The sequence below is a fragment of the Lepidothrix coronata genome, unplaced genomic scaffold (genome assembly GCF_001604755.1).
Source record: "Lepidothrix coronata isolate B3197 unplaced genomic scaffold, Lepidothrix_coronata-1.0 Scaffold82, whole genome shotgun sequence".
NCBI classification, from domain to species: domain Eukaryota; kingdom Metazoa; phylum Chordata; class Aves; order Passeriformes; family Pipridae; genus Lepidothrix; species Lepidothrix coronata.
In genome coordinates, this window is record NW_016690262.1 from 2294371 (window position 1) to 2320481 (window position 26111).

The 26111-nt window shown below is 41.1% G+C and overlaps 1 protein-coding gene across 3 annotated transcripts; it reads right to left on the reverse strand.

Moving 5' to 3' along the window:
• Window positions 1–878: 878 nt before the first annotated feature.
• Window positions 879–22800, reverse strand: SMARCA5 (SWI/SNF related, matrix associated, actin dependent regulator of chromatin, subfamily a, member 5). 3 transcript variants are annotated; one of them, XM_017820383.1, is made up of 24 exons: window positions 22663–22800; window positions 20206–20280; window positions 17822–17988; window positions 17485–17585; window positions 16748–16848; window positions 14534–14713; window positions 13981–14136; window positions 13746–13877; window positions 13393–13461; window positions 12745–12854; window positions 12250–12476; window positions 10551–10672; window positions 10308–10460; window positions 9423–9555; window positions 8297–8445; window positions 7791–7910; window positions 7454–7564; window positions 6781–6894; window positions 6013–6135; window positions 4763–4895; window positions 3793–3911; window positions 2630–2842; window positions 2075–2185; window positions 879–1173 (listed from the first exon to the last, which is right to left on the reverse strand). In XM_017820383.1, exons 1-24 carry the CDS (start codon window positions 22798–22800, stop codon window positions 1108–1110), a joined length of 3123 nt encoding a protein of 1040 aa, XP_017675872.1. In that variant the 3' UTR covers window positions 879–1107. The 3 variants fall into 3 exon arrangements, with proteins under 3 accessions (XP_017675872.1, XP_017675873.1, XP_017675874.1); XM_017820384.1 differs by lacking the exon at window positions 7791–7910; XM_017820385.1 differs by lacking the exon at window positions 2630–2842.
• Window positions 22801–26111: the final 3311 nt, after the last annotated feature.

Here is a 26111-nt window from a genome sequence, read left to right on the forward strand (position 1 = left end):
CTGAACTGCTGCCCAGAAAATCTACATCTGGGAATTGTCAGCAAAGCTGATTTTTCATTATTTCCCTCTGTTTATACAACACTGCTGCCTTTAGATATGTGTTCTTAAGCAGGCCAAAACTGAGCAAAGATTGTGAGCATTTGCTGTGATTTGGTTTGTTTGTTTTTTTAGTAAATTCTAAATTATGCCACATGAGATGGCATCTCAGTCAGAATGTGCAGATACAGCACCAAAAAGGGACAGTGCAGGGAACACTCGTGCATGGCACTGCTGGACTGGCTCAGGGCAGAGCCAGGGTTGCTAATCACAGCTGTGCACAGCTGGAGTCAGCACCAGTTCCTTTCACATCACACCAGTGCTGTCTCTGCATCTACCCCAGCTGAGCGTGTGAGAGAAGCAGGTTGTGTTTCATGTATTGTCATGTTGTCTGTTCTGACTACTTCTTGTTTGCCAATCCCCCCATTCTGCCATGCTTAGGCCAGTCTAATGCAGTACAGACCTCAGCAGGACTGACTGACTGACCTTTCTCCTGGAACAGATTTTAAGCAGAAAGTGTTACAATTCTGTTCCAATCTGTATGTGTGCTGATCATTACTTTGAACTTACTTTTATGCACAAATATCCTCCGTTCTCTGAAATTTGTGGAAAGGCCAGTTATTTACCTCAGGAGTAAAGCTAAGGTCAGAGCCACAAAAGTTCCAGAAATGGAGACTGTCCATTGTGATCAACAGAACTATTTAGTGGTGTTTTCTTGTTAGAAGCCACGACCAGTCAGTGTTCACAGCACCCTAAAAGAAAACAAACTGGGGGAATGACTAAATAAATACGTATTCAAGTGGAAACATAAATTAAAAAAAAAAAAGTCACATAAAGCCTTATTAATAAATGAAGACAATTTATTACTTCAAGTGTTAATGGTAAAAAAAATTCAGCACAGCTGTTGCATTTAGAAAAGTGAAACTACAATTAAGAAGTACTATGTTCTAGTTCAATAAACAGATGAACCCAATGTTCTTTAAAATAGTTAAGCATTATACAGTACATCTTATGAAGACCCGTAAATTAAAGAACTACTTCTTAAATTTAGAGATTAAAAAAATTCTGCATTCACAGCTTTAGCTTCTTTTTTCTTCCACGACCGTCAGGAGTACCATCCATTTTGCGCTTCTGTGCCTGCAAGGTATGGATTTTTAATAAGTTATTGTGATGCAAAAGGGCTGTAAGCAAGTAATGTGTTTCAAAACAAAGCAGACGATTTACACCCTGTCAGCTTTCAAATGTGATAAACTGCAAACATAATATGGTTTGCATATCTTTGCTGTTATTTTATATTCCTCCAATTCTGTAAGAGTATGGTTTCATAGAGGTAAAAAGTGTATAGAAGCAAATAAGGATGTTTTAAAGCTTCCTATTTATGAAAAGGTATTTCTAAATACCCATTTAAATGTTCTGTGAACAAGTCTAAGAAACGTAATAGTCCACCATTATTAACTTTACTGATTTCTGCACATCTGCCAAGCAATTTGTTCACCTAAGCTGTTTATACAACAGCTCTAGGCAACAATACACTGAACAGCAAATCCATGTAAGAAAATGGGTAAAGCTGGTGATTCCTTTACAAAATAGTCCTGCATATTAGCAATACTTTGAATTTAGTCAGCAGAGAGTTGTCAAGCATATATGCTGTTTTCCCAAAACTATGTCCAGAAGCCCATTTGTATACAGATTTGTAGATGATTTAACAGATTATATAAATCAAAAGGCCAGATACACCTCTGGTGTATTTACCAGGGTAAACCTACACAGTGCACCAACACAGTGATCCAAAACATAACCAGTTTATTGGCTCCAAAGCATGTGAGCTACAATTTAGAACCTAAACTTACTTTCCTTGATTTGACATCCGCAACTGTACTAGCTGAACACCAGCATGAACTTAAAGCAGCTTTTAACACTGCCTTCTAAATTTTTGTTGTTGCTTTTAAATAACTTTAGGTATCACTTGTCCTAGACAATCAGAAAAGCACTCTGTCTTCACGTGAGCTTTTCCACAGAAGTGCCTTTTAAATCTTACCGAAGATGGTTTTGGTCCACGTTTCTTCTTTTCTGCCTTTTCCTTTTCTTCCAGTTCCATGTTTTCTCTTTCAATGAGAGTGATTAAAGTATTGCATCTCCTTTGCAACTCCTACATTACAAAACATATGCAATCAGTACCTCAGGCAGCCACTCAGTGTAAAAATTGTATTACAATATTAAAAATGCCGGTGAGGAGGTAAGTGTTTTGCTGTATCTTGTCGGAATAACAAATGAATTAAATGTTTTTGGATACTTACTGGCTGGCTTCAGGAGTGGATTTGATCACAGGTGTTTGCTTTTTAAGACACTTTTGTATTTAACTCAAATTCATGCTGATTTTGGAAAACAGCACCTTAGAACTTTGAATTTCTCCTCCCGTAAGACTTTTTGTTTATCTGCATTTGCCACCCGCGACAGTTGTTGCCAAGTTAGAAAAAGGTAACGTCTTGTTGGCATGCACATACCTCAGTATTTCAGAAGCTATTTGATTAGCCTGGGGTACAACCATTTTGTCATAGGCATTCATGAACAAAAAAGATTAATGTATATATACCATTGCAGTTCTGGACTTGAGAAACCAGTCAAATCTGAATTGCGGCGAGTTTCGGATACATTGTCTTAATTCATCATAGACATTTTCCTTATCAAATCCTAGTTTGTGAAGCATACAGATCAGAAAGCGATCTTCCTCTTCAGTGTAATTCTTCCCTTTATTAGTACCATATGATATTCTTAGTTGGTGGAAAGGGGCTTTATATCTCCCAATCTGAACAAAACAAATAAGACCATATAAAGCTAAGAAATAGGTCAGAATTAGCATGGAAGTCTTTCGTATGAAAGCAACACATGACATGAAGACAGCACTAGAGATCATAAAAGATCCAGTTTTCTAAGTCACCACAAGTAAAGGCCTGTAGGTTCTGGACAGTCCATTTATCAAAGGTATCTAAACTGGCAAATTCTGGTTTAGACAACAGACAGCTTTGTGATCTTCCACTTAATGGCAGACTCCAGACCTATCACTACATTTGAACACAGTCAAGATCTGTCAGTATTGAGATGGCAATGATCCTTGCTGACACAAATCCTCGAGAACTGTCAGACTAAAAGTAAAAAGGTACATGAGACTGTAGCACACGGTTCAGCTGCATCCTGGTTAACTGGATCCAACACTTGTTCTTCCCTAGAAGAGAATTAATTCAAACCTGAAGTGGACAGAAGATTCTGATGAACTGTCTTAATTTACTACAAATCTGTTCACCACCAAACCCTGGTTGGTGAAACGCAGACCAGAATGGAAACATCCTCTGTTTGGTAAGTCTTCTCTTTTAACTGCTCTAAACATGTGTGTATATATACATATATACCTCGCATTTTCAGTTACATGGGTCCAAAAGAAATCCTACTTCTTCCAAAAGCATGTAGTCACCAGGAGCTTGTTATACAGCACTACAAACTGTGTCCTATGATACAGATTACTGTTACAAACAACAGGTTAGGTCATATCTAAAGTTGTCATCACATCTGTCTGCCAGGACAGCACTGCTGTGGGATGGAAAAGCTATAGGAAACAAGTGCTGAGGATTATGCACAAGAGGCAAATGTCATGCCCAGCATGTTGTCTTCATGCATCAGTAGCAGTGGCCAGATACGGAGTCCTGTTTTTCTCCTCACTGGCACCAGAAAATAAAGCAAGCAAGAAACAAGCAAACTCACCTTTGTGTCGAGTGCCTTTTTTATGCTGATTCGTCTCTGAATTCTGGCTTCTCCTCTTTCAATCTGAGCCATGATCTTCTCTATGTCTTGGAGTTCGTTGCATCTTTCCCAGAACACAGCTAAGAAAAGAACAATTCATTAGTTTCTCATCATGCATATTAAAAGTTAAGAAGTTTTACCTTAAAAAAAGATGTTAGCTGCTACTTTCTTTTACCAGAGCTCACCATTGTATAGCAACAGGCCCTTCCCTGATAAGGAACCTCTGCTTCCTGCTATCATGTGTTGCAGTATAACAAATGCTATTTTCAAGGGATAGATATAGGAGTCCTCCGTTTAAAAGAGGTGTGATACAGGCCAGAAAGGTTTTTGTGAGCCAGTCTCCTTATCAAGAGAAAAAGAGCTTCTTCAAATGGAAACTGATGCAGCAACAGAGTTGTAGAGAGGGAAGAGGGAGGGCAACTGACTGGCCAAAGACAAGCAAGTGCCTAAAAGACAATTAGGTGTTTAAATAAACAAGGACTCATGTTACAACACCCAATGGTCATTGTATGTTCATTCATAATGTGTTTACTGTATCCCACTCCTGAGGAGGAGGTAAAGGTTAACTACTAGTTAGCGAATACACGGCAAAGTGGAATCTCTTCAGCTAAGCAGTGTTCCTCAGCATTTCCTTTTCAAAAACTATCCTACATCTAACTGGGTAGTGCTGTCTTCAGTTCTTGTTAAAGTGAAGTGGATCAGCAATAGTTTACATGTGCAGTTTAGTACAGCCTTAATTATGCAGGGGCTAGAGATGGTAAAATCCAGATCAGCGGATCCAAAATCCATCAGTACAATTCTACCTTGAAAAATCTTAAAGAGTGGTGTAAGAAATTCCCAGAAATAAGATGTTAACATGTTCATGAGCAGTTCAAAGGAGGCAAGCAGTGTTAGATATGGACTCACAGAGTTGACTACAGAACTGAGTTACCTGAATACTCAATGACTTCCTCTGGGGTTTTTCCTTCTACTTCTCGTGCTATATTTTCAATGTCATCACGGCCCCACTTCTCATTGGCTTTGATGAACTGGTTGAAATCTCTCTTATTCCAGTTAGTGAAACCCTGTATAGCAATCAAGGAAACATTGCACAGAGGTTCAGGATTTGTCTCTCTCCAAATTCGCTTCAATAAGGTTTCTTTAAACCAACTGTAACACCTCCATCATTCCAACAGTGTTAAAGCTGTTCTTTCTCTGCAGTTTAATTTAGCAGAAAAACTGTTTTTATACTGCAGGGGATCACTTTCTTAGAGGAAAATTTGTTTAAGTGAAGCAAGTGGTGACTGTAATGGTTTTGTTTTATCAAAAAGGTCCACCAAGTTGCCTCACAGACACCATCAGCCATTCTACCTGGTCACTCTCCCTCAGAAGGTCCAAAGCTGTCTTGCGATGATGATACTCAGTAGGGACAGAAGTAGCACTGCTGAAGTTATCAGCTGCTAAAATAGGCTTATTTCATATTACCAATAACTTTGACAAATCGTTGGAAGAAATAAGTTCTGTCAGCCTTGTTGTGAGTTAGCCACAGCTTACTGCACTGTACTGACTCCTGACCTCTGTGAGTCTGCTGGCAATAGTGAGCTGTTCCAGCACATTACTACTCAAGCAAGAGATCCTGTTCTGTAACTCTGATCCCCTGCCAAAACACGGTGTGAAAATACAACACCCAAATAAGGCATATCAGGCATTAAACTGTTTTAGATTACTTAAATGTACATGCTTCCTACTTATATACCTATTCAGCTCATACCCTCTTTTAGAGAGGGGCACTACCCACTACCAGATGTAGTTCAGGAAAACTGACCATTCATTCACCCTCTGGGATTCACTTCTACATGGGAATGAAACTGTGGCAGAAGACTTGCATTAAATAATGTGGAACATAGTACATCCAGCTCTGCAGTGAGTCTGCAAGAACCCACAGCCAAGGAAAGATGTCAGTCTACAGTCAATGCCAGCTTGGGAAGCCAGACTCTGAAGAAGGTGCACCAAATTAGTGTACTTGGATTCTCCTGAACCAAAGGTATCCAGGCCCACAACAAACCTAATGCTAAAACTCTTCTCAGTCAGAGCCAATATCTGCAGTATGTGTGAATCAATGACCAAGAAATGTTGCCGTAACACGGTAAAACACAAAACAAGCTTCAGCTGATTTCCATCTCATGGAAGACCCAACCATACCTGGGTTAGAAGCTTCTCTTTTTCTTCAAGTTCTTCATCGTTAAGAGGTTCAGCCTCATCAATCTTAAGCTGCTCCTCCTTTTGTGCTTGGGCTGAATTTGGGAGATCAGGATTACGAGGTACCTGAAAGGTTTTGCATCTTGTAAAATTTGCTTGATTTTTCGCAGATAATTGACAATTGTCACTTTTCTGTTAATGTAAACTAGTAATTTCTTCAGCTTAACATTACTTTATTTCATTTAAATTGATGTGGAAGGCAGGACAGGTACATATTCTATTGTTGCAGTAAACTCTTCCAATGTGTGAATTCAGAGAATCACATAAAATGGTCTGGGTTGGAAGGGACTGGACCTTAAAGGTCATCTCATTCCAATGCCCTGCCAGGGGAAGCGACACCTTCCACTTAGACCAGGTTGCTCAGAGCCCCATCCAACCTGGCCTTGAACACTTCAAAGGATGGGGCATCCACAGCTTCTCTGGGCAACCTGTGCCAGTGTCTCAACCACTGTCACAGTGAACAACTTGTTTCCAAGATCCAATCTAACCCTACCCTCCTTCAATTTAAAGCCATTCCCCCCTTGTCCTGTCACTACATGCCCTTGTAGAAAGTCCCTCTCCAGCTTTCCTGTAGGCCATCTTTAGGTACTAAAAGGCTGCAATCAGATGTCCCTGGAGCCTCCTCTTCTCCGGGCTGACCAGCCCCAACTCTCTCAGCCTTTCCTGCTGAGAGGTGCTCCATCCCTCTAATCAAGGAAACTCTTGCATTACCTTGTAACCAATTGTTTTCCTGTAGTAGAGAATCTCTTTTTCCAACAGTTCAAACAGGCGAGGAGGAAAGAACTGGAAGTCCTGTACATTTGGCTGTTTTGGAGGCCGTGGTGCCTGAAATACAAAGTTTGTGTTTGACTCTCTTTCACATCCAGAACCTGCTTGCTTGTAAGAATTGATTTCAGCTTATGAGCACGAAAAAAAAAGCTTTATTGTTACAAAAAATGCACTGCCTTATATTAAAAAAGGCCATGCAAGAGACAACTACAACAAGGAAGAATTCTGAAACGCCTTTGAGAGAAGGGGAGGAGGGGTCTTTTGGGAGGAGGAGGTGGCTGGGGAAAGTCACACATGCATCCCCTTGAACAAAGTTCAGGTGTTTGAAGCAGCATTAAGGAAATCTTTCACAGGTAAGGAAAATTCACACCTGCTTAAGTAAAACAAGAAAAATGTTGATCTTACTCTCCTAACATCCTACAAGTTTCATCCTGCTCTTTTTTTTCACAGAAGTTTGTCTCAAGTCCTTTGGATTTTTTCTAAATTTAAACTGCCTCCACAATTTACAAAAGTGAATAGTGCAGTTTTTATGAAAAAAGACCGATGTGTTGCTTACAGCTGGAACCATTTACCAGGCATATTTCAACAATTTACTTGTTTTAATTAGTCAACTCACCTTGGGTGCTTTTGGTTCACTGACTCGAAGAGCCTCTCTGAAATAAGCATCCACAGCATAATTGGCTTTCCTTTCTCGTTTAGGTGGTTCAATCCACTCTGTAAATGCCAACTGTAAAAAACAAAACCCAAAAAAACCCCAACTAAGTCTTGCAAATTATTCAGACCAGCTACAAGTTTTATATAAAATTAGATCTACATCTACTTCATTGTGTTAGAAATGTTTTTATTTAAACTATTATCATAGATGACACCGTATTTTAGCCAACACCTCTTAAACAAGTATGATTAAAACATGCAATTTAGTGCATTCCTCCGAAAGAAACTTAAAACATTACCTTCTGTTTTTCTCTGTAGTCTTCCCCTTCAAAATTATACACGCTAGATTCAGTATCCATAGTAAAATTCCTAAGGGAGCTTTCGCCCATCTTTGAAAGTTTTTCGTTCATTTCCGCAGTCTTGGACGGGGGACACAGAAAAGAACAGTAGCCATTTGGATGGTACTTCATTATTTAACATCTCATTCCCAGACAGAACGGGAGGCATTTTGGAAGGCACGTCATTATTAAACACCTCATTCCCAGAAAGGAGCCACTCTGAAAGGTACTTCCTTTTAAAACATCCCATTGCCAGAAAGAAGAGCAGCCATTCTGGAAGGCACTTGATTACAAAACATCTTATTGACAACATCAGAGAAAACAAACGTGACTGACCAGCATGAAAACCCTCCACAGCAAAAACCCCTTTTCTCTCCAGCTTAGAACCAAGTGATCATCCAGGGATACACTGTCTTGCCACCACATTTAAATCTACAGGTGGCCTTCCCCTTTTCAAACTCTCTCACCTTCTTTGCACCTCTTTCCAAAATGTGATCAATGTCTTCATCTGTAATCTCACTGTCCTTTGAGGCAAACACGTGTGTTGCTCCATGTCTAATCATTTGCAGCATTTCATCCTTTCCAAGTTTATTCAGGTTTTGATCTACCAATCTTCCTAAAGATAAAAACACTCAAGGATAGCAACTAACTATAAAGTTCATTATGGAAGGAGCAACACATGACTTTTCTCCCCCTTACATTTCCACATTCAAGCTATATCCTTTTCTTTCACTAAAGGAAATTCCAAATAAAGAAATTAAAAAATAAATTTTAAAAAATTCTTTAATAAAAAAATTTTAAAATAAAGAGTAAGTAAAATCTAGCCAGGTTTCAAAGATAATTGCTATATTATGCTTTAACTGTGTTCAGCATACATAGTTTTGGATACTAGGTCTTTCGACATGACAAGAGGAAACAGCCTCAAGCTGCACCAGGGGAGGTTCAGGTTGGGCATCAGGAAGAATTTCTTCACAGAAAGAGTGGTTAAGCATTGGAACAGGCTTAACCTGAAGGAGGTGGTGGAGTCACCATCCCTGGAAGTGTTCAAGAAATGATTGCATGAGGCGCTTGGTGCTATGGTTTAGTTGGCACAGTGGTGATTGGTCAAAGGCTGGACTCAATGACCCCAGAGGCCTTTTCCAACCTTAATGATTCTGGGATATAACATATTGCTATGGTGCATATTTTCCCAGTTTCCAGACTAAACCTCAACTAATCCTCTTTTCAGAAATAAAAGTTCCTGATTCCAATCAAGCCAACCAAGGTTACATTACTTCTCCCCATCTGTTAGAAAAAGGCATTAATTTTTCCAGTTCAAAGGAGAAGCTGAGCGCTTAAAAAAGAAAAACTGGACCATATCCTCTTGTACACATGTATCAAGTAGGGAGGTAATCAAAAAGTTAGTGAGGAAATACCTACTCCTACAGTAAAATAAATTTTCAAATGGATGAGGCCTTTGCACTCTCTCTTCAGAGCGCAGCTGAGGCAAAAGCAACATTCTCATTGACTCTTCCTGATTCCACCATCCTTTACAATGGGACAAAAACCAAAAGAGAATCCCATCACAGATACAAACTGCCTTCCTGCACTTGCCTTGCTGAATGACTATGGAATCCAGTCGGAGTTTCATCTCTGCACGTTCCACTATTCTCTCCTCCACTGTATTGTCTGTAATAAACCTGAACACTCGAACAGTCTTGGTCTGGCCAATTCTGTGCGCTCGATCCTGGGCAAAAAAGGTAACAAAAAATTCAGTATTTGTTTTCCAGCAACATACTAATGTACAAAACAGAATAGCACAGGTTAGTTAAGTCTTTACAGCCACCCATGATGACCCACGACATTACATTCTTATTGACATTACAAGTTTTTTTCAATAACATCGACAATGAGTATGTCTCCAGGTGTCAAAAAACAGGTGTTTGGGGTTTTTTGTTAAATCACACAGGGGAGAAGACTGGATGCTCCTGACCTTATGCAACCTTCTGTAAAATCAAAGTATTGAAGAAACCATTTCTGTACAGACCAAAGGCTACATTTTTCAAGATCCTTCAGCTGTGCCATGAATATTTCAAGAAAAATATGATGCACTGCCTCTCCTAACTGGCAAAACATGACCCACAGTGAGAATCAGTATTCTGAACATACACCTGTAGCTGGAATCCTCTCACTTGAGCTTACAGACACCAGTTCCATCGTTCTTTTGAACCTGTTTTTGCTAGAATACTTGATAATCTACAGCTTAACTGAAATAATTAGTGTAGCATATACCCAGCATTTCCTACTGCATAAAACATTGTACAGCCAAAATGTGACTAAGGGTTTCACACAGTGGAAGCTGCACTGGAAGTGAAAATCAGTCTTACTACTACTCCCTGTGCTAAAATGGCGAAATACTCATTTATTTTGGAAATGCACATTTCTAGGGAAGTTCCGAGAGAAAGACAAGAAGAATGAAATCCCCATCTGGATTTTTACCATAGCTTGAAGGTCTACTTGTGGATTCCAGTCTGAATCATACAGAATTACGACATCAGCAGTAGCCAGATTGATTCCAAGACCTCCTGCCCGCGTACTCAACATGAACACAAATTTTGAGCTGTCGGGATCGTTGAATGCATTAATGGACGCCTAAATAAATGAAAAGAACACAACAGTTGAACCCAATGTTGAACACAAGCAGTGTTTTTACTTAAATACAATATGTAAAGTTTGAAATACCTGTCGTTCGTTGTGAGGAGTTTGTCCATCCAGTCTGCAATACTCATAATTTCGCCACATACAGTAATCTTCCAAGATATCCAGGACTCTTGTCATCTGACTGAAGATTAGAACTCTTGAGCCTGTTTGAGTAAAAAAGTTTCTTATGCTTTTAGCAGAACATAAGACTTATGAAATTCTGCAGGCCTGCATTACCAGAAAAGGAAGGAGGGCAATTCCATGTGCTAAGAAGAAAAGTAGGTAGAATTTCAGGCCCTGAACTACAATGCAGAGCTGCAGCTGCTGCTGTCATAGCAGGGTCCTGTGCTTGCCATGGGACGTCTGCCTCACTCTGATATGTCATTGTCTAGTTAGTGGCTGCCTTTTCCCTTTTGTTTTCTGTTGTACTCCTTAACAGAATGTTCCCAGACACAGCAGAGTAAGATGACAGCACAAATATAAAAACATCAAGTATAAAGAATGAAATTTTGAACTATTTGTTTGTTTTGGATTTGAGATCCCTTGAAATAAATTAAGTTGTTCTTAAAGACTTGTCAGTTTACTTACCTGCCAAGAAGAACTTCAAAAAAAAAGGTAAATGTACAGTAATTTATGCATACATACAAATCCACCTCCAGTCTACTGGGGAGATTTAAGTAAAAACACTGAATATTATAAAGCTTCCACTTCCCCCTATATTCATCTCATGGGATTTCGGTTTTTTGTCCTTTGGACTCAAGGGCTGATAATGAACTCTTGTTTAAGATGACCCTTTGATTTGAGACCAGGACAGTATTAATTGCAACATGTCATCAATTAGCCTCAAAGGAGGAAGAAACCAAGATCAAAAAAGGCTCAGTAACCACTGAATTGTTCTTTTTTTAGTCTCAGGATCAGTTATATCACCACAGCTGCTTGGATGATACATAGACACAAAGTACAGTTTACTTTTATATCACTGTAGAAAAATAAAACTGCAACCAGCCTTCAAAGTGTCCCTACTGACAAACTTACCTCCACTCCTTTAGCCAAGCTACTTCCCTAAGCATACTCATAAAATAAAGAGTTAAAAATTTATTTTTGAGTCAGAAACTCTGTGGCCAGTGCGTTTTAGAGCAATGCATTTCTGAGCTTTGTCCCTACTATCAAATAACTTTAAAACAACTCAGAGTTCCCCTCTGTCTGCGTGCCTTACAGAATACATTGAAAAACCTCAGGTGCTGCTCAAAATCATACCCAGAAAGACAGACCAATGTTTCACAAAGGATTTGACTGTAACATGAGATGAAGGCTCTGAATCTGAAATGGTGCTTCATGGCAAATCAAAGGAGTGGTTAAAATACCACACAATGATACTTCAAATAGCTAACAATGTTAAGAAAGAAAACCTAAAGCCCAGAACAACTGATGTTTCTGTGGCCTCAATTTAGCTGGGATGAAAAAAAAACCAAACAACCCAAAAAAACAACAACAAAAAAAGGGGGAATCAAAACACATCAGCACAAAAAGCCATAATGGACTGTTATTTCTGAAGGCACACCACACTTTGGTTTTGTATCAACTGTAAGATACAGTGCTTGACAAGCTGGTATTCATATTAGAAATTAACAAAAATCCTGGCTAAGGTGTGCTGGCTTTTGCTCAGGATACATGGAAACGTTAAGCAGCACTGACTTTCATTTTTATCGTTGAACCAAAATACCAGAAAAGAGATGCATACTTTGTTCTTTCAACTTCGGCAGCAGTTTGTCCAAAACTACCATTTTGCCACTGTTGGTGACTAAATGCATGTCTGTTGTGTAGGGTGGGCCAGGTTCTGCCCCATCAAAGAGGTAAGGGTGATTGCAACATTTTCGCAGCTGCATGAGGATGTTCAGCAGTCTCATTTTGTCCAGCTTCCCAGCCGAGTTCAGTATATCTATATCCTTCATCAAGATCCGTGTGTACCTACGTCAAAGACAGGGAAAACTTCTGTAACTCTAAAACAAAGTTGGTCTTTCTTTGAATAATAGTCAAAAGCTCACCCTCCCCCTCATTTCACCAGGTCACTCTCCCTGATATGCATGGTTTTGTCATCACAGAAGTGTCGCAAGGAGACACAAGTTGGGAGTACACCAGAAAGAATTAAATCAAGTTCCACACAATCTTCAAGTCACGAACAGCACACTCCTTCTGAGCCTTAACCACAGCACAGCCAGGCATGTGTATTAATTACCATTCTCGTTGCATTTTGCTGAGGCCCACATAAATTTTGACTTCCTTCTTCGGAGGCAAGCTCTTCTCTACATCAGCCTTAATGCGACGTAGGAGGAATGGTCGTAGCACCTGAAAGAGGTTGCATCCTTAAATGTATTTTGGAAACTGAAACACTGATCAGGTCAACAGACAAAACACAGGGCAGATATTCTCTATCACAAAAGCTCAAATACCAGACTTATCAGACAATCTGAAAAAGCAACCAATATGGACAGATTATTTGCTATACACGGGACTATACACGTCCTTTCTTTGGAAGACTTAGAGATTAGACCAAAATCATCTTTCAGATGGTTCTGTGCCCCTTGATTTAATTGATTGATTTAATTTTCCTTGACTGAAACATTTATAGTCTCTTCATAGCCAGTATTTTTTATGTAAGCATTTCAGAACCCTGAGAGCCAGAACTAGTGACCCTTCTCTCCTTTCCAAAACAATTTCCTTTTTAAGGAAAAAAATCTTCTGAGCTTTGCCATGCTGAAAGTCTGTCATAGTTTCTGGAATAATCTATCTTATCCTAATATTTTATCTCAATAAGCATTAGGAGAATTGTCTAGAATCTAACTTGATTAAATGTAACTCTAGTACAAGAAGCAGAAAGACTCACCATATGAAGGCGCTCCACCAGTTTTTGATCCCCGAGACAATTGTTTGTATCAAACCATGAATCAAAGTCCTGCATCAACAAAATCATCAGTTTTTAAGAGTCTTCCTTTCAAGGTGCAGTGTCATCACAATGGTGAAAAAATACAACTCAAGCGATTCTTTTACACAGGCAGTAAGTAAAAGAACAAATTTCCCTACTTGGCCTATTTTTATGAAAAGCTCTCTAACACAAACATTTCTAACTGTCAATCTATCATTTATCAGTAGCTGACACTCCTAATTATACAGGTCTATTTTCAAATCTGGAAACCCAACAAAATTAATTTAATTTGATTAGCAGAAATGAAGACTTACTTCAGCTGAGTTAAAGACGTCTGGCAAAAGAAAGTTGAGAAGTGCCCAGAGTTCATGTAAGTTGTTCTGAAGTGGAGTTCCAGTTAATAGCAGCCGGTTTGTAGTTTTGAATTCCCTCACAATTTCTGATAACTGAAGGACATTGAGACATGAGCAAACATAAAAACATTACTAGTCCCCACACCACCACCTAATGACCCACATAAATATCTCTCTCAGTGCAAATATAAATTACCTTTGATTTTTCATTTTTAATCCTGTGGGCTTCATCTATAACGAGATATCTCCAGTTGAACTTTTTGAATACTGACTTCTCTTTGATAAGCATTTCATATGATGTTACACACACATCCCATTCTCCTGGCAACAACACATCTCTGACAAAGGCAGCCTAGAAAACAAGGTGACAGTTGCTTACTGAGGCTTTGTCAAATCTAAACCAAAAAGAACATAGTAGCACTGTTACAATTTTCCTGTTTTAAGATTCATCAGGTTTTGTTGGTCTACAGGGTGTACTGCCTTCACAGCAGGAGAGAGCAAATCTTTGGACAAGGAATTATGAACATGAAGTGATGAAGCAATAGCTGGGCAACACACGTGAGATCTAAGCTTACATTAGTTATATTGTAATGGTCAGACTGTAAGTAGGCAGCACTTGTAGGTCTTACTGTTTAACCACTACAGATCCAAGTAATACCCTTCCCTGTGAAGGAAAGGTAAAGGACAGCAAGATCACATGCTGGATTTACACAGGAAGACACAGGAAAAAACACCACATCAAAACTTACTCGCTGGTCTTTGTCCCCGATCAAGCAAACTGCTCGAAGCGTTGGTACCCATCTCTTGAATTCATTCATCCAGTTTTGCAGAGTGGACTTAGGGACTAACACCATGTGAGGTCCAGGAATATTTCTGTAGTGTTTCATATAGCCAAGAAGAGAAATTGTTTGCAGTGTCTTCCCAAGGCCCTGTAAGACACATTCATGTGTTAGAAAAAAAAAACAAACCAAAACTCTCAGGAGACACCTTTAAGAAAACCCAGGAGTGAACTCTTCAGTGCAGCACGGAAGACACAGCAGCCTGAACAACTGAGTGAGATGTATTAGAGACAGTGTGACTCACAAAAGGCATCAAAGTCTTGCTTAGGAAAGTGGCTTCTCAAATTTAATTTTAAAAAAGCAGTAAGAGTAACATTTTCAAACCTTGGATTATGAAGCTAGAATTCTGCCTTATCTTTCAGAGAAAGTTAGAAGTGCAAGAAAACACTATTTCATAAAATTTTGTTTTGCAGATTGATGTGTTATTTAGATTATTTAGAGGTCAAAGTTTTCAAACTGGATGGACGTATTCTCTTAAACTTGAAATAAAGTGAATAAATTAAAAGCCCTTAGACTTCTTAATTTATTCAAATATTCATTATTATTTATAATTGACTTTATTAATATTTTATGTTATGATATTAATATTTTATAGTAGTGATTAAGTTCTTAATTAATTTTCAAAAGTAGGCTTTCACAGGTCACAAATGACCTCCGTTTCTGTGAGAAAAAAGCCAAACAAATATAAATAATTGCACATGTCAAAAAACCCAAACAAGTAGTTTAAGTGTTTGGTTCTTTATTCAGGAGAAATACTTAAAACCTTGTACCTTCAGCATGGAATTTTAAGTGAAACAAAACAGAGGAAGACCTTCAAAAAACAGATCACTCCTGTAATGCAAAATAATTTAAAAATATTGTGACTCAAATGCATGGGAGGTAAAAAAAACCTGAAAACCATCAGCACAAGTTATTTTTGGTTCTAAAATTCAAGTATGTCTTCAAAATAACCACAGCCTGGTGCAAGATGTGGAAAAGTGTTTACAAGCTGCGTGAAAAGCACTAATAGCTTCAAAAGGCCTAATACCTAAGAATGAATAAAAAAATATTTAATAATAAATACTATAACTCCTTAACACAAGATGGATTTTGGAATACCACACATCCAAGGACTTAACAAAAACAACAGAGATGCTTTGTAAAACAAGCCTACTCCACTTAGAACTGTATTCAGCCAAAAAAAAAAAACCCAACAAACTCCTCTATTCATAAGTATGTATGCTGAAGAAAATCCTTGATATAATTTGGAATGAAGCAAGTTACTAAACAACAATTTAAACTCATTTGTGTCTAAAATATCTTGAAGAAGTTTTATTACAGAGAAATTACAAGATACGGGAAACGCAATATACTGAAATTAATTAGATTTTTGTTTTTTCTGCTCCTCACGAAAAAGAGATATAAATAAAATCACTAAGAGGACAAAAACATATCTGCCTGTGAAACTACCACATTTTCTTCTGCACTCATCCCTTGTCTTTCGGGGAGGGGGGAGGAATAAAAATAGAACTAAAAGCTACTGTGGCCAGTTCTGACTGAAATGTCCATGATCATGCCGTATAAGAAATTTTAACACAGGTCTCCAGCTACATCTATCTTTGCATCATTTTTGCCAGGAAATTTCCCACTGCCGTAGCTCTTGCTGCGGAGATCAGTCCATATAGGACACTCATATCCTGATATCTACATTTTGCCCTAACAACAGGAATTGTTTCCTCATTTGTTGCTCTTTTCATATATGACACTCTCCTCACAAGGGCAGCTTGAAAATACCATAACAAAACACCTGCAATTTAGAGGAAAAAAAAACAAAAAGAGGACACGTCATTCTATGGAACAACTCCCCTCCATCAAGTTCATGTTTCTAAAGTTTGACAGATTTCCTTTTCAAATGCCCACTTCTAAACCTGCATGCACAGTTTATTTAAATCAAGACACCTGTGACACTTTTAACATTAGTGACTTCAAACACACTAGAAAAAAAAGATTTGGCAAATTATATATGTCGCATTTTGTGTTATGAAGAACCCCATATAGGGGCTAAAACGGGCAAGGAAATACAACAACAGACATGTTGTACTGCACGTGTTCTTAAGCCCTTAGAAAGACAGGCTATGTCCATACCATTTCATCTGCCAGGATGCCATTGATGCCGTTTTCATATAGAGAAATGAGCCAGTTCAGTCCTCGGATCTGATAATCCCGCAGCTTTCCCCATTTCACATCTAAAAGACACAAAAGAACAGACTAAAAGATCTACAAAAACTTAGGAAAGCATGTCACCATCCGCTGCCTGCTCACTGACAGTGATTATCAAAGCTACAGAACAAAAACAAGTAGCAAATTCACGTAAATTCCAAGGACAATGCAGACTGGAGACAGCAACGTGGTAATTTTGTTTCTGCAAGCTGCTTCAACAGCTTTGATTTTTGCAAGAACCCACAGCCCATAGAAATTCTAACTCTATCTAACCACCCTCCAAATCTGAACACAGTCAAACATTAAAACACTAATACTGAATTCCATTAAATGAACTGGAAGCTGTTAGGTACTTTAAATTATATCAGAGTATAGGTTACACATGTAAAAATGGGAAGATGACAGACTTAAAAACTCTTTCCTAGTAACTAAAGTATAGGAACCGGATTTCTTAAGGACAAGACTCGCTGGACCATCTTTCTAGACTGACTGAAAATAAGCAGTCACTCACTAATACATTTGGTCCCATTTTTTTCCTCCTCCTCCTGTCCCCCCAGATTAATTCATTATCCTTAGGGAGATTGAAAACAAAGTTCATTTTGAACAACATTTTGAAGAAAAAGAAGAGTGGCAAAAAAAAAACAAAAACCCAGGAAACACACATGATGGAGACTCTTCAAATCGAGTGCAGACATTGGTTGTCTTGGAGCTTTCTGTTAACAGCTCCTCGTCTTCTTCCTGCTCCGTCCTACGATGCCGGTAGCTGGAAAAATCCAAGAAAGCAGTAAGTTTCTGGCTTTTCTTCATGCTTTAGCATCAACACAAAACTCCTGTAACTCCTAGAATTCTCAAACAACCCTCAACTTACAGGTGGGTAGATTAAAAAAAAAAAAAACCACATGCTGAAATAGGACTAAAGCTGAGCAAGCTTAACTTACACTTCTGAAGTGCAATAAGATCTTAATTACAGTACAAGTTGGCCTGTGTGCCATCACTCACTCGCCAGCTGACAGTAAATTCTGTTTCTCGTCCTTCTTTATTCGTGGACGTCCAGGCTTCATTTTTAAAGGTGAAGTTGGAGTTTTCTGAGCAGCAGGCTGAATGAAATGAGCAAAGAGCTCAGTCTGCTTCAACAGATACTCAAATCTGTTTGCTCTGTCTGTTTGCTGTTGACAAGGGAAAATTAAATGGAACAATTGTGAGACGTGACAGTATGTATTCATTCAAAAGAAAAACCCTAACAAATACTTTTTAAACAACACAGATTCACATTTCTTTATATACATAGCTACAACATCAAAGAAAAGATGGTTAACATCAATATAACTGCTGCTGACAGATTCTATAGTCTTTCTATAGCCTGGGCCAAGGCTTGCCTTTGTTACCCAGTAAGATCAAAGCTGCGAGACAGACCTGAGCCAAGACTGAAATATGACTTTGGCACAAAGATTGCACCAGTCTCACTAGATAAGGCCGGAGTCCCCTTAACAACTTTCTCGTATCAAAAGTGATAGTCCCACTCCCAGAAATTTACCCTCACCTATCACACACAGGATTCTTCAATGAACTCATTCATCTCACCAACCTGGCAACAACTACTTTCTACTGCATTAGTGTCCTGCCTGCCCAGCAAGATAAACCACCTCACTGGGGTGTCAGATAAGCAGCAGAGCTGGCATGAAACGGGGCAGTGGGGACACAGCAGCTCACAGCTAAAAGCCAGAACATCTATTTCAGCAGCAGAGGCCTTAGATATGCTCAGCCTAACTTGTCAGGCTACCCCCTTTGATATGAGTCGCTGTTTCTGCTGTGCAAAAAAGATTACAGTAGAAAATGTTAGTATCTGAAAGGTTCAGTTTCTTTGAGACAGGTTCCATTTGGAATCAACACACCTTCCCAAAGCCACATCATAACTTTGAACAGACAAACAAGATGGAAAACAGCTCCAAGGTTAACAGCAACCACTCTGACATTCTGCCAGCTGCCACAACATAACCTGGTATTTAGCAACTTGCAGCAGTTACAGGAAGTCAGTTTTCTTAGTAAAAAGGAACATATGTTCCACATTTCTCCAATGCCAGCTCTGTGAGTATTCTCCTCTTTAAAGCAAGCAGACCCTGCACTATGTAAGAGACAGGAAGACAAAGTGTTAGAAAATAAACAGACCAGGAAAGAGAACTGTATGTACCACAAAGGACTCAAACTCGCTCTAACTTCAGTTTAAGCGTGATTGACACAGCTACAATCCGCATCCACTAAATTTAAGTTTTCCTATATATTCCTCATAGGTTTTGCTTGTTTTTTGTTTACTTTGCAACAGTTTAAACTAGGTAAGATCTTACTACTAACCAAATTGCTAACTCTTAAAGTACTTTTTTCACTGACTGTACCAAAAAGAAAAGATTCAGGCTGCACTGCAGAAGGTTCCTTGTTCTAAAATTTTAGTGAGGAATCTTCCGCAAGTTTTGGCCCTGTAGACACATCCCCACGCTTGCTTTCACTGCACTTAAGGATGTTAAAAGACTAACAAACATTATCTGCATTTTTTAGGCAGGATACAGAAAAGAACGGTCTGTACTCTGCAACCCTGATCTGTCCTTCTACCAACAGAGACACTTTTCCCATTTTCTTTTCCAGTGCATCTTCTGACTGTTGCGACAGTAAAATACAATCCCTCTTCAAATTGTGTCTGTCTCAAGACTTAGAGGAGACAACTTCAAGTTCACTTTCTTCAGTTTGCCAGAAAGTAGCACAAAGAAATGAGCAGAAGATGATTGGGTTATTTTCAGTGCCAAAAAGAAGAAATAACACAGGAAGCAGCAAATCATAAGAATCAGTTTCACTTTCCTATGAAGAAATTCCAGATGAAGTCACAGATACTGGAATTATGAACAGAAAGAAAGGCAAACAGGGAGAAAGAGAGGAAGAAAACATGGTGAGATGGTGAGGGATGGACGGCTCCATCTCTTACATTATAAAAACTAAGAAAAACTTTATTATTAAAAAAGAAAGGAAAACAGCAAATTTTCTCTTTTCTTACCCACGAAGCACAGAATCACCCATCTTCAAAAACCTGAAGACTTTAACTAGAGCTTCATAAAAGAGATTCCTAGAGGATCTTTCTATGTGTGACTGAGAAAGTGAACACTCAACTCTTTATACCCCCCCCTTGCCTACTGGATGGACAGCTCTACAGATAACTTTGGTATGCTGTAAACAAGAAGGGTCAGAGGAGCTTTTTTCCAGATATTTTTTGGTTACAAGTTACATATTTTTTAATAACGAGGTAAAATTTTATAAATCTAGGTAAGGGATTTCAAACAAACAGAAAACTCACGTGCATAGGTACTGGATAGCTGTACACACTCCCAAATATTACATACCATTTTCTCTTCATACGTAGGATCTGTTTCCTGGAGTTCTTTTTGTTTTGCCAAGGATGCATCATCAAAAGACTCCTGACATGAAAAAGAATTAGAGAAAAAAAAAATCTCTGAAAAAAAGATATCCATGTAAAGGAGAATAAGCTTGTTTCAAATTACATCAAAGCAGCAAAAGATGGCTGTGCCATCTGATGTGGACATATAGTAGTCAGCTTTCTATTATTTACTGTAAAGTTACCTGGAGATGGATCAAAGATCCCTGTCACTGGGTGAGGGACAGAGCTGGGTCCCTGTAATCCGATTTAGCTCCATTATTAAAGCATCACATCAACATGAATGAGAGACAGCTGTGGTCCAGGAGCTCAGCATGCCCCTCCTAGGGTGCTGAGCCAAACCCCTCCTGAAGCTAGCTCTGGAAAGTACTGTGAAAGCACCAGCTCCAGGCCTGAAGCAAGAGTAATTTCAAGGGTTTTTTTCCTTTTTCCAGATTCTCCCAATCCCTCATCATTCTGTATCAAGGGAACAAATCTAAACAAGAATCCAGACTGCAGTTTTCTCCTGAAAGCTGAGTAGGAATTTAGACAAACTGTATTTTTTCCCTATGCAGTCTATTTAATTAAATAATTGTTATCACCAATGGTACCACTAACAATAGAAGAACAAGCTGGTTGGGAGGGGGCAGTCCTCCTTCATCCCCTTCCTGCCAAATCCTTAACATACTGCCTTCAATTACTCTTTCAGATCAGGGCTGCTTTATCCCTGTCTCTCCTGTTATTAGGTTAACTCTTTCCACACCATGTCCCACATATATTTTCATATTCTGGTGTTAAAACTAAAAGCACTGAGATGATCCTTCCCTGACAAACAACACTAAGACAATTACATTACAAAATAATTCCTGAAAGAGTGAGAAAAGGAAACAAACAGGATGCCTTCAAAACGATTATTAACCATCTGTTTAATTGAGCCAAGTCAGAATGGAGCTGAATTCAATCTTTATTGGCCAATGTAGAACAAAGGAACAGGAAAAGTAAGAAACACACTAAACAAAGGCTGACAAAACACGGGATGTTTGTGGGCGGGTATTTCCTCGGAAACCTCTGGCAGGTAAGGCATGTGGAAACAGAAAAACCCAATTGTTCTGTTCACTAGTCAAAATATAAAGAATTGAGCATAAGAAGTTATGGCTAAAGCTCTTCTGAAGTCATAACCAAATCCTCTTACTCATCTCTCACTGGATTCAGCCAACACCCAGTGAGGACAAGTACAGGACCGTCTGAACTGCTGTTCAAAATTCCCATTTCTCCCAAAATGCCTAACCTGAAAGGCACGGAGCACTACGGCACCACGGCATCCGAGCTCATCATCTGAAACACAGATGACGAGAACTTGCCGTTCAGCCGGAGACCAAGAAAAGCAGTCTTTCAGATGCTCGTGACTCTCAATAAGGCATTTCAACTTAAACTTCCACTTCATGGAAGGAAATCTCTTCCTAAAGTAAAAAGGAACCGACCTGGCCAGTACAGGGAGAGCCCTCGCACACGGGCGCCTCCAGAGCACGCGTTTCACATCCTCCACACGCTTAACTCCAGCCCGGAATTGCCCTATTTCTGCAGGTTCGAGCAGGATTTATTTCCCACAGTGCTCTGGCTACTTGTTCATCCGAAAAACATGGCATTTGCAAATTTATTTAGATCAAGTAGGTTGGACAGCCTAGCGTGACTCAGAGAGTACAAAACCACCCAGCGCTGAAAGCCGGACCGACCAGTTTCCTCTTATCATTAAGGAAACAACGCTGCGATAGAATTAGCATCTCCGGGCAATCACTTAAAAACCCCTTGAAATTTCTGGAACACGCGCACCTGTTGCCAAAACAACCCCCTCCGACAACCCCACGCCCCCGCCCCCCCAGGAAAAAAAAAAAAAAAGAAAAAAAAAAAAAAAAAAGGGAAAAAAAAGTTTTTAAGCACTTCAGCAGATAAGGTCGGTGGTTTTTTGGAAGCCGGGCTGGCTGGCCGCTGGAGCAGGAAGCGCCAAGGATGGGGAAGGTCTCAGGGAGGCCGGCGGTGCGCGAGGGGTGGGGGGGGCGCTCCCGCCGGCCCCTTTGGAAAACAAACAACGGGAGTGACCCCGGCTCGGCGCCTCCTTCCCGGTGTCCCCGCGGCTGGAAGAACGCGGCTCCCGGGCCCCCAGGAAGCACAGGGCTCCCGGGCCCCCTGCGCGGCGGGGACGGGGAGCGGAGGGTCGGGACCCCCCCAAACACACTCACCCATCCCGGCCGCGCTCCCGGCGGGCAGGAGGGCGGGCGGCGGGCCCGGAGCTGGCCCGGCGCGGCCCCACGGCCTCCCCTCCATTGTCTCCCGCGGCCCCACGCGGCCCGGGCTGTCCCGCACCTGCCGCCGGCGGGGCCGGGGGGGTCCCGGCCGGGAGGCGTGGGGAGGGGGGAAGGCGACTCACCTCCATCTTGATGTCGCCCCCGGCCAGCCCGGCGGCGCAGGGCGGCCCCGTGCCCGCGGCCTCGCCGGGGCTGGCGCCGGGCGGCGGCGGAGGAGGCGCGGGCGGCTCGTCCGGCGGCGGCGGCTGCCCGGCGGACATGATCCACCGCGAGGACACGGCGCTCCGCCGCGGCTCGGGGCTGGCGGGCGGGCGGCCGGGCAGCGAGGATCCTGGCTAGCGGAGGAGGAGGAGGAAGAGGAGGAGGCGGAGGAGAAGGCGGCCTGCGGATCCCGGTTCCCGGAGCGCGGCCGGCGCAGGGAGCGAGGCCCTTCCCGGCCCGTCCCGGCGGGAGCCGCCAACCAGCGCGCGAGCCGCGCCGCGAGCCCGCGCTCGCGAGACTTCCCCCCCCTCCCACGGCGGGGGGAGCAGCGCCCGCCGCCGCCGCTGGGGGAGCCCGAGGGATCCCGCACTGCCGGCGGGGCAGCGACGGGATACCCCGGGAAGGGGCTCCCCGGGGATCTGCCTGGGTCCCGGAGAGGCTGCGAGGGCTTCTGAAGCTGAAGGGAGGGAACGAAAGTGATCCTTCCCTCCCTGTGGCTTAGGGCCGTACAGAGGGGATGAGTCGCCTGTGTAATTCGAGTCTCGGTGGGAATCGGGTTCAATACCCTGGTTAAGGTTCACAGAATCACAGAATATTATGAGTTGGAAGGGACCCACAAGGATCACAACGTCCGACTCCTGGCCCTGCACAGGACCATCCCCAAGATTCACACCAAGTGCCTGAGAGCATCATCCAAGTGTTTCTTGAACTCTGTTAGGTTTGGTGCTGTGCCCACTGCCCTGGGGAGCCTGTTCCAGTGCCCAAACACCCTCTGGGTGAAGAACCTTTTTCTGATATCCAACCTAAACCTCTCCTGACACAACTTCATGCTATTCCCTCGGGTCCTGTCCCTGGTCACCACAGAGAAGGGATCAGTGCCTGCCCCTTCTCTTCCCCTCCCAAGGAAGTTGTAACTGCAGTGAGGTCTCCCCTCAGTCTCCTCCAGGATAAACAGATCAAGTGCCCTCAGCTGCTCCTCTGCTCCTCATACAACTTCCCCTCAAGGCCCTTCACCATCTTCATGGCCCTCCTTTGGACACTCTCTATGAGCTTAATATATTTCTCATATTGTGGTGCCAATACATGATGTGTCCAATTCCACAACAAAGATTAATAGAAGACAAAAAGAGGAGACTCTGGTGTGACCTTATTGAGACCTTTCAGTACCTGAAAGGAACCTATAAGAAAGCTGGAGAGGGATTTTGAACAAGGGCATGGAGTGATGAGACAAGGGGGAATGGCTAGAAGAATATTGGGAAGACATTCTTGACTGTGAGGGTGGTGACGCTGCCCAGAGAAGTTGTGGATTTCCATGGAAGTGTTCAAGGCCACAGGGGATGGGGCTTTCAGCAACCTGATCTAGAGGAAGCTGTCATTGCCCATGGTAGGGGGGTTAGAACGAGATGTCTTTAAGGTCCCTTCCAACCCAAACCTTGGGTTTTAGAGTGGCCCCAGGGAGGCCTGGCTGTGAGTGCACTCTGCAGGTTTGTGAAGCTGCCTGCATCTCCCACATCCCAAGAAAGTATTGTAACCTTGTAGGCAGCAGTTAGATGGAGACCATCTCTGTGATGATTATGACAACCTTCATTCCATTGTTTTTTATTACAGACATTCTTTAACATTTTTTTGAAGTTAAAATTATTAGCTTTGACATTTCCAAAAGATTGTGTCACTTCATTTCTGCCAAAACTACTCAGAAGAATAAATTCCCAGAAAAAAAAATCTCAATTTTCCTAAAATAGGATTTCTCAACTAACAGCAAATTTACTGACATATTTTCCCACTTCTTGTTGTCATCTCTTAACATAGATGAAAACCCAGTCCCTGAGCTTTGCTAAAGGCTTTTCTCTCCATTCAGGAAGACAGCTTTAACTTTTAAATATATGCAGCAGAAAATTATACTTAATTGTATTAATTCATCCACCTATGCTTTTCCAGCATAACCTTGTGTCCATCTGCTCTGCCTCAGCTCCTGCCCCCTGTCCTGGAGCTGCTTCAGATGATGCAGTGCTCTCCCTGTGGTCAGTAGTGTAGGTTAGAGTGGGAGGTGAACTACACTCTCCCCTCCCCATTTTCCATTCTTTTGTCTCCACTGCAAAGCACACAAACAAAACCACACGTGGAGGAATCACTGAAGGAAAGCGGGGTGGAAGGTCCCTGGGAAGAAGTCAGGTATTTGGGAAGAGAGGTGAAGGTGTTTTAGTACCTTCGACACCATATCTTACAATCAGACTGAAGCTGACAGGTAAGATCTGGTTTGAGGGAGAAGGGAAAAAAGCACAACCTTCATCCAAATCTTACTGATCCTTGGCCATCCAGCAAAATAAAACAGCACCTTGTCGGGGGTGGGGTGTTGATATACTTGTATGTCTGGTGTCAGAAAAGACTAACATGGTATCATTCATCCCTACTTAATCAGGCATAGTAATTAAAAAAAAAAAAAAAGAAAAACCAACTTTTTTCTGAAAGTAAAAAGACAAGAGGCTCTAAATTTCTTTCTGAATTTTCCAAAGTCCTGAAAGCACAGCAAAAGACTATGCAAAATCTCACCAAAGACCAAAATCCAAAAAATCTCAACAACAAAAAAAATCAACAAAAGTCCCACCCAAAAAAACCCCAACCAAAGTGGGAAAGAGGACTTTCCAAGTTGACATGAAGATGTTCATGAACACACAAGATCATAAGAGTCCATGCAGAGCCCGAATGTGAAGACCTTAAATCGAAAGCAACCAGTGGCATAAAGAAGCTCATGACGGAGGTTACTAATGTGCTAAACACCAACATATGGTCAAATACACAATAAAGCAAAAAACCCTCCCTGAGCCAGTACCAAACTGTAAAGACAACTAATTATTAACATGCTTATGAAGTTAGTAAAGAACAGCTTAATTACAGATTTTTGTCAAATCTCTTGGGCGACATGTCTTTCAATTTTGTTGCTCAGTTGTGCAGTCATAACTTTAATTAATATTCTTTGGATGGCTCCTTGTTAAACAAGAAATTGAAACACCACAAGTAAGAGCAACTCTGAGTGATGCTATTAGCTGTGCAGCAATTATCCTAATAGGCATTGCTGCACATGTATCAACACTGTAAATCTTCCCAAAGTTTGGGAAATGAAAGGAATTAAATAGACGCTGTTTGTAGTCGCATCATCAGATGTGTGGCAGGCACTTGGATTTGGGAAGGCAGGAGAGGGATGAGAGCCTGGTTTGTGTTCAGATCTTGGGGGGTTTTGTTGTTGTTTTTCTTAAAGTTTAGTTTGAAATGCAAAAGCAAAATACTACACAAGTGAGATTAGATCCTGCCAGTTTTTCTGACCCCTCACAAGACTGATGTTGAGCTGTACTATCCCATCAAGAGTAAATAC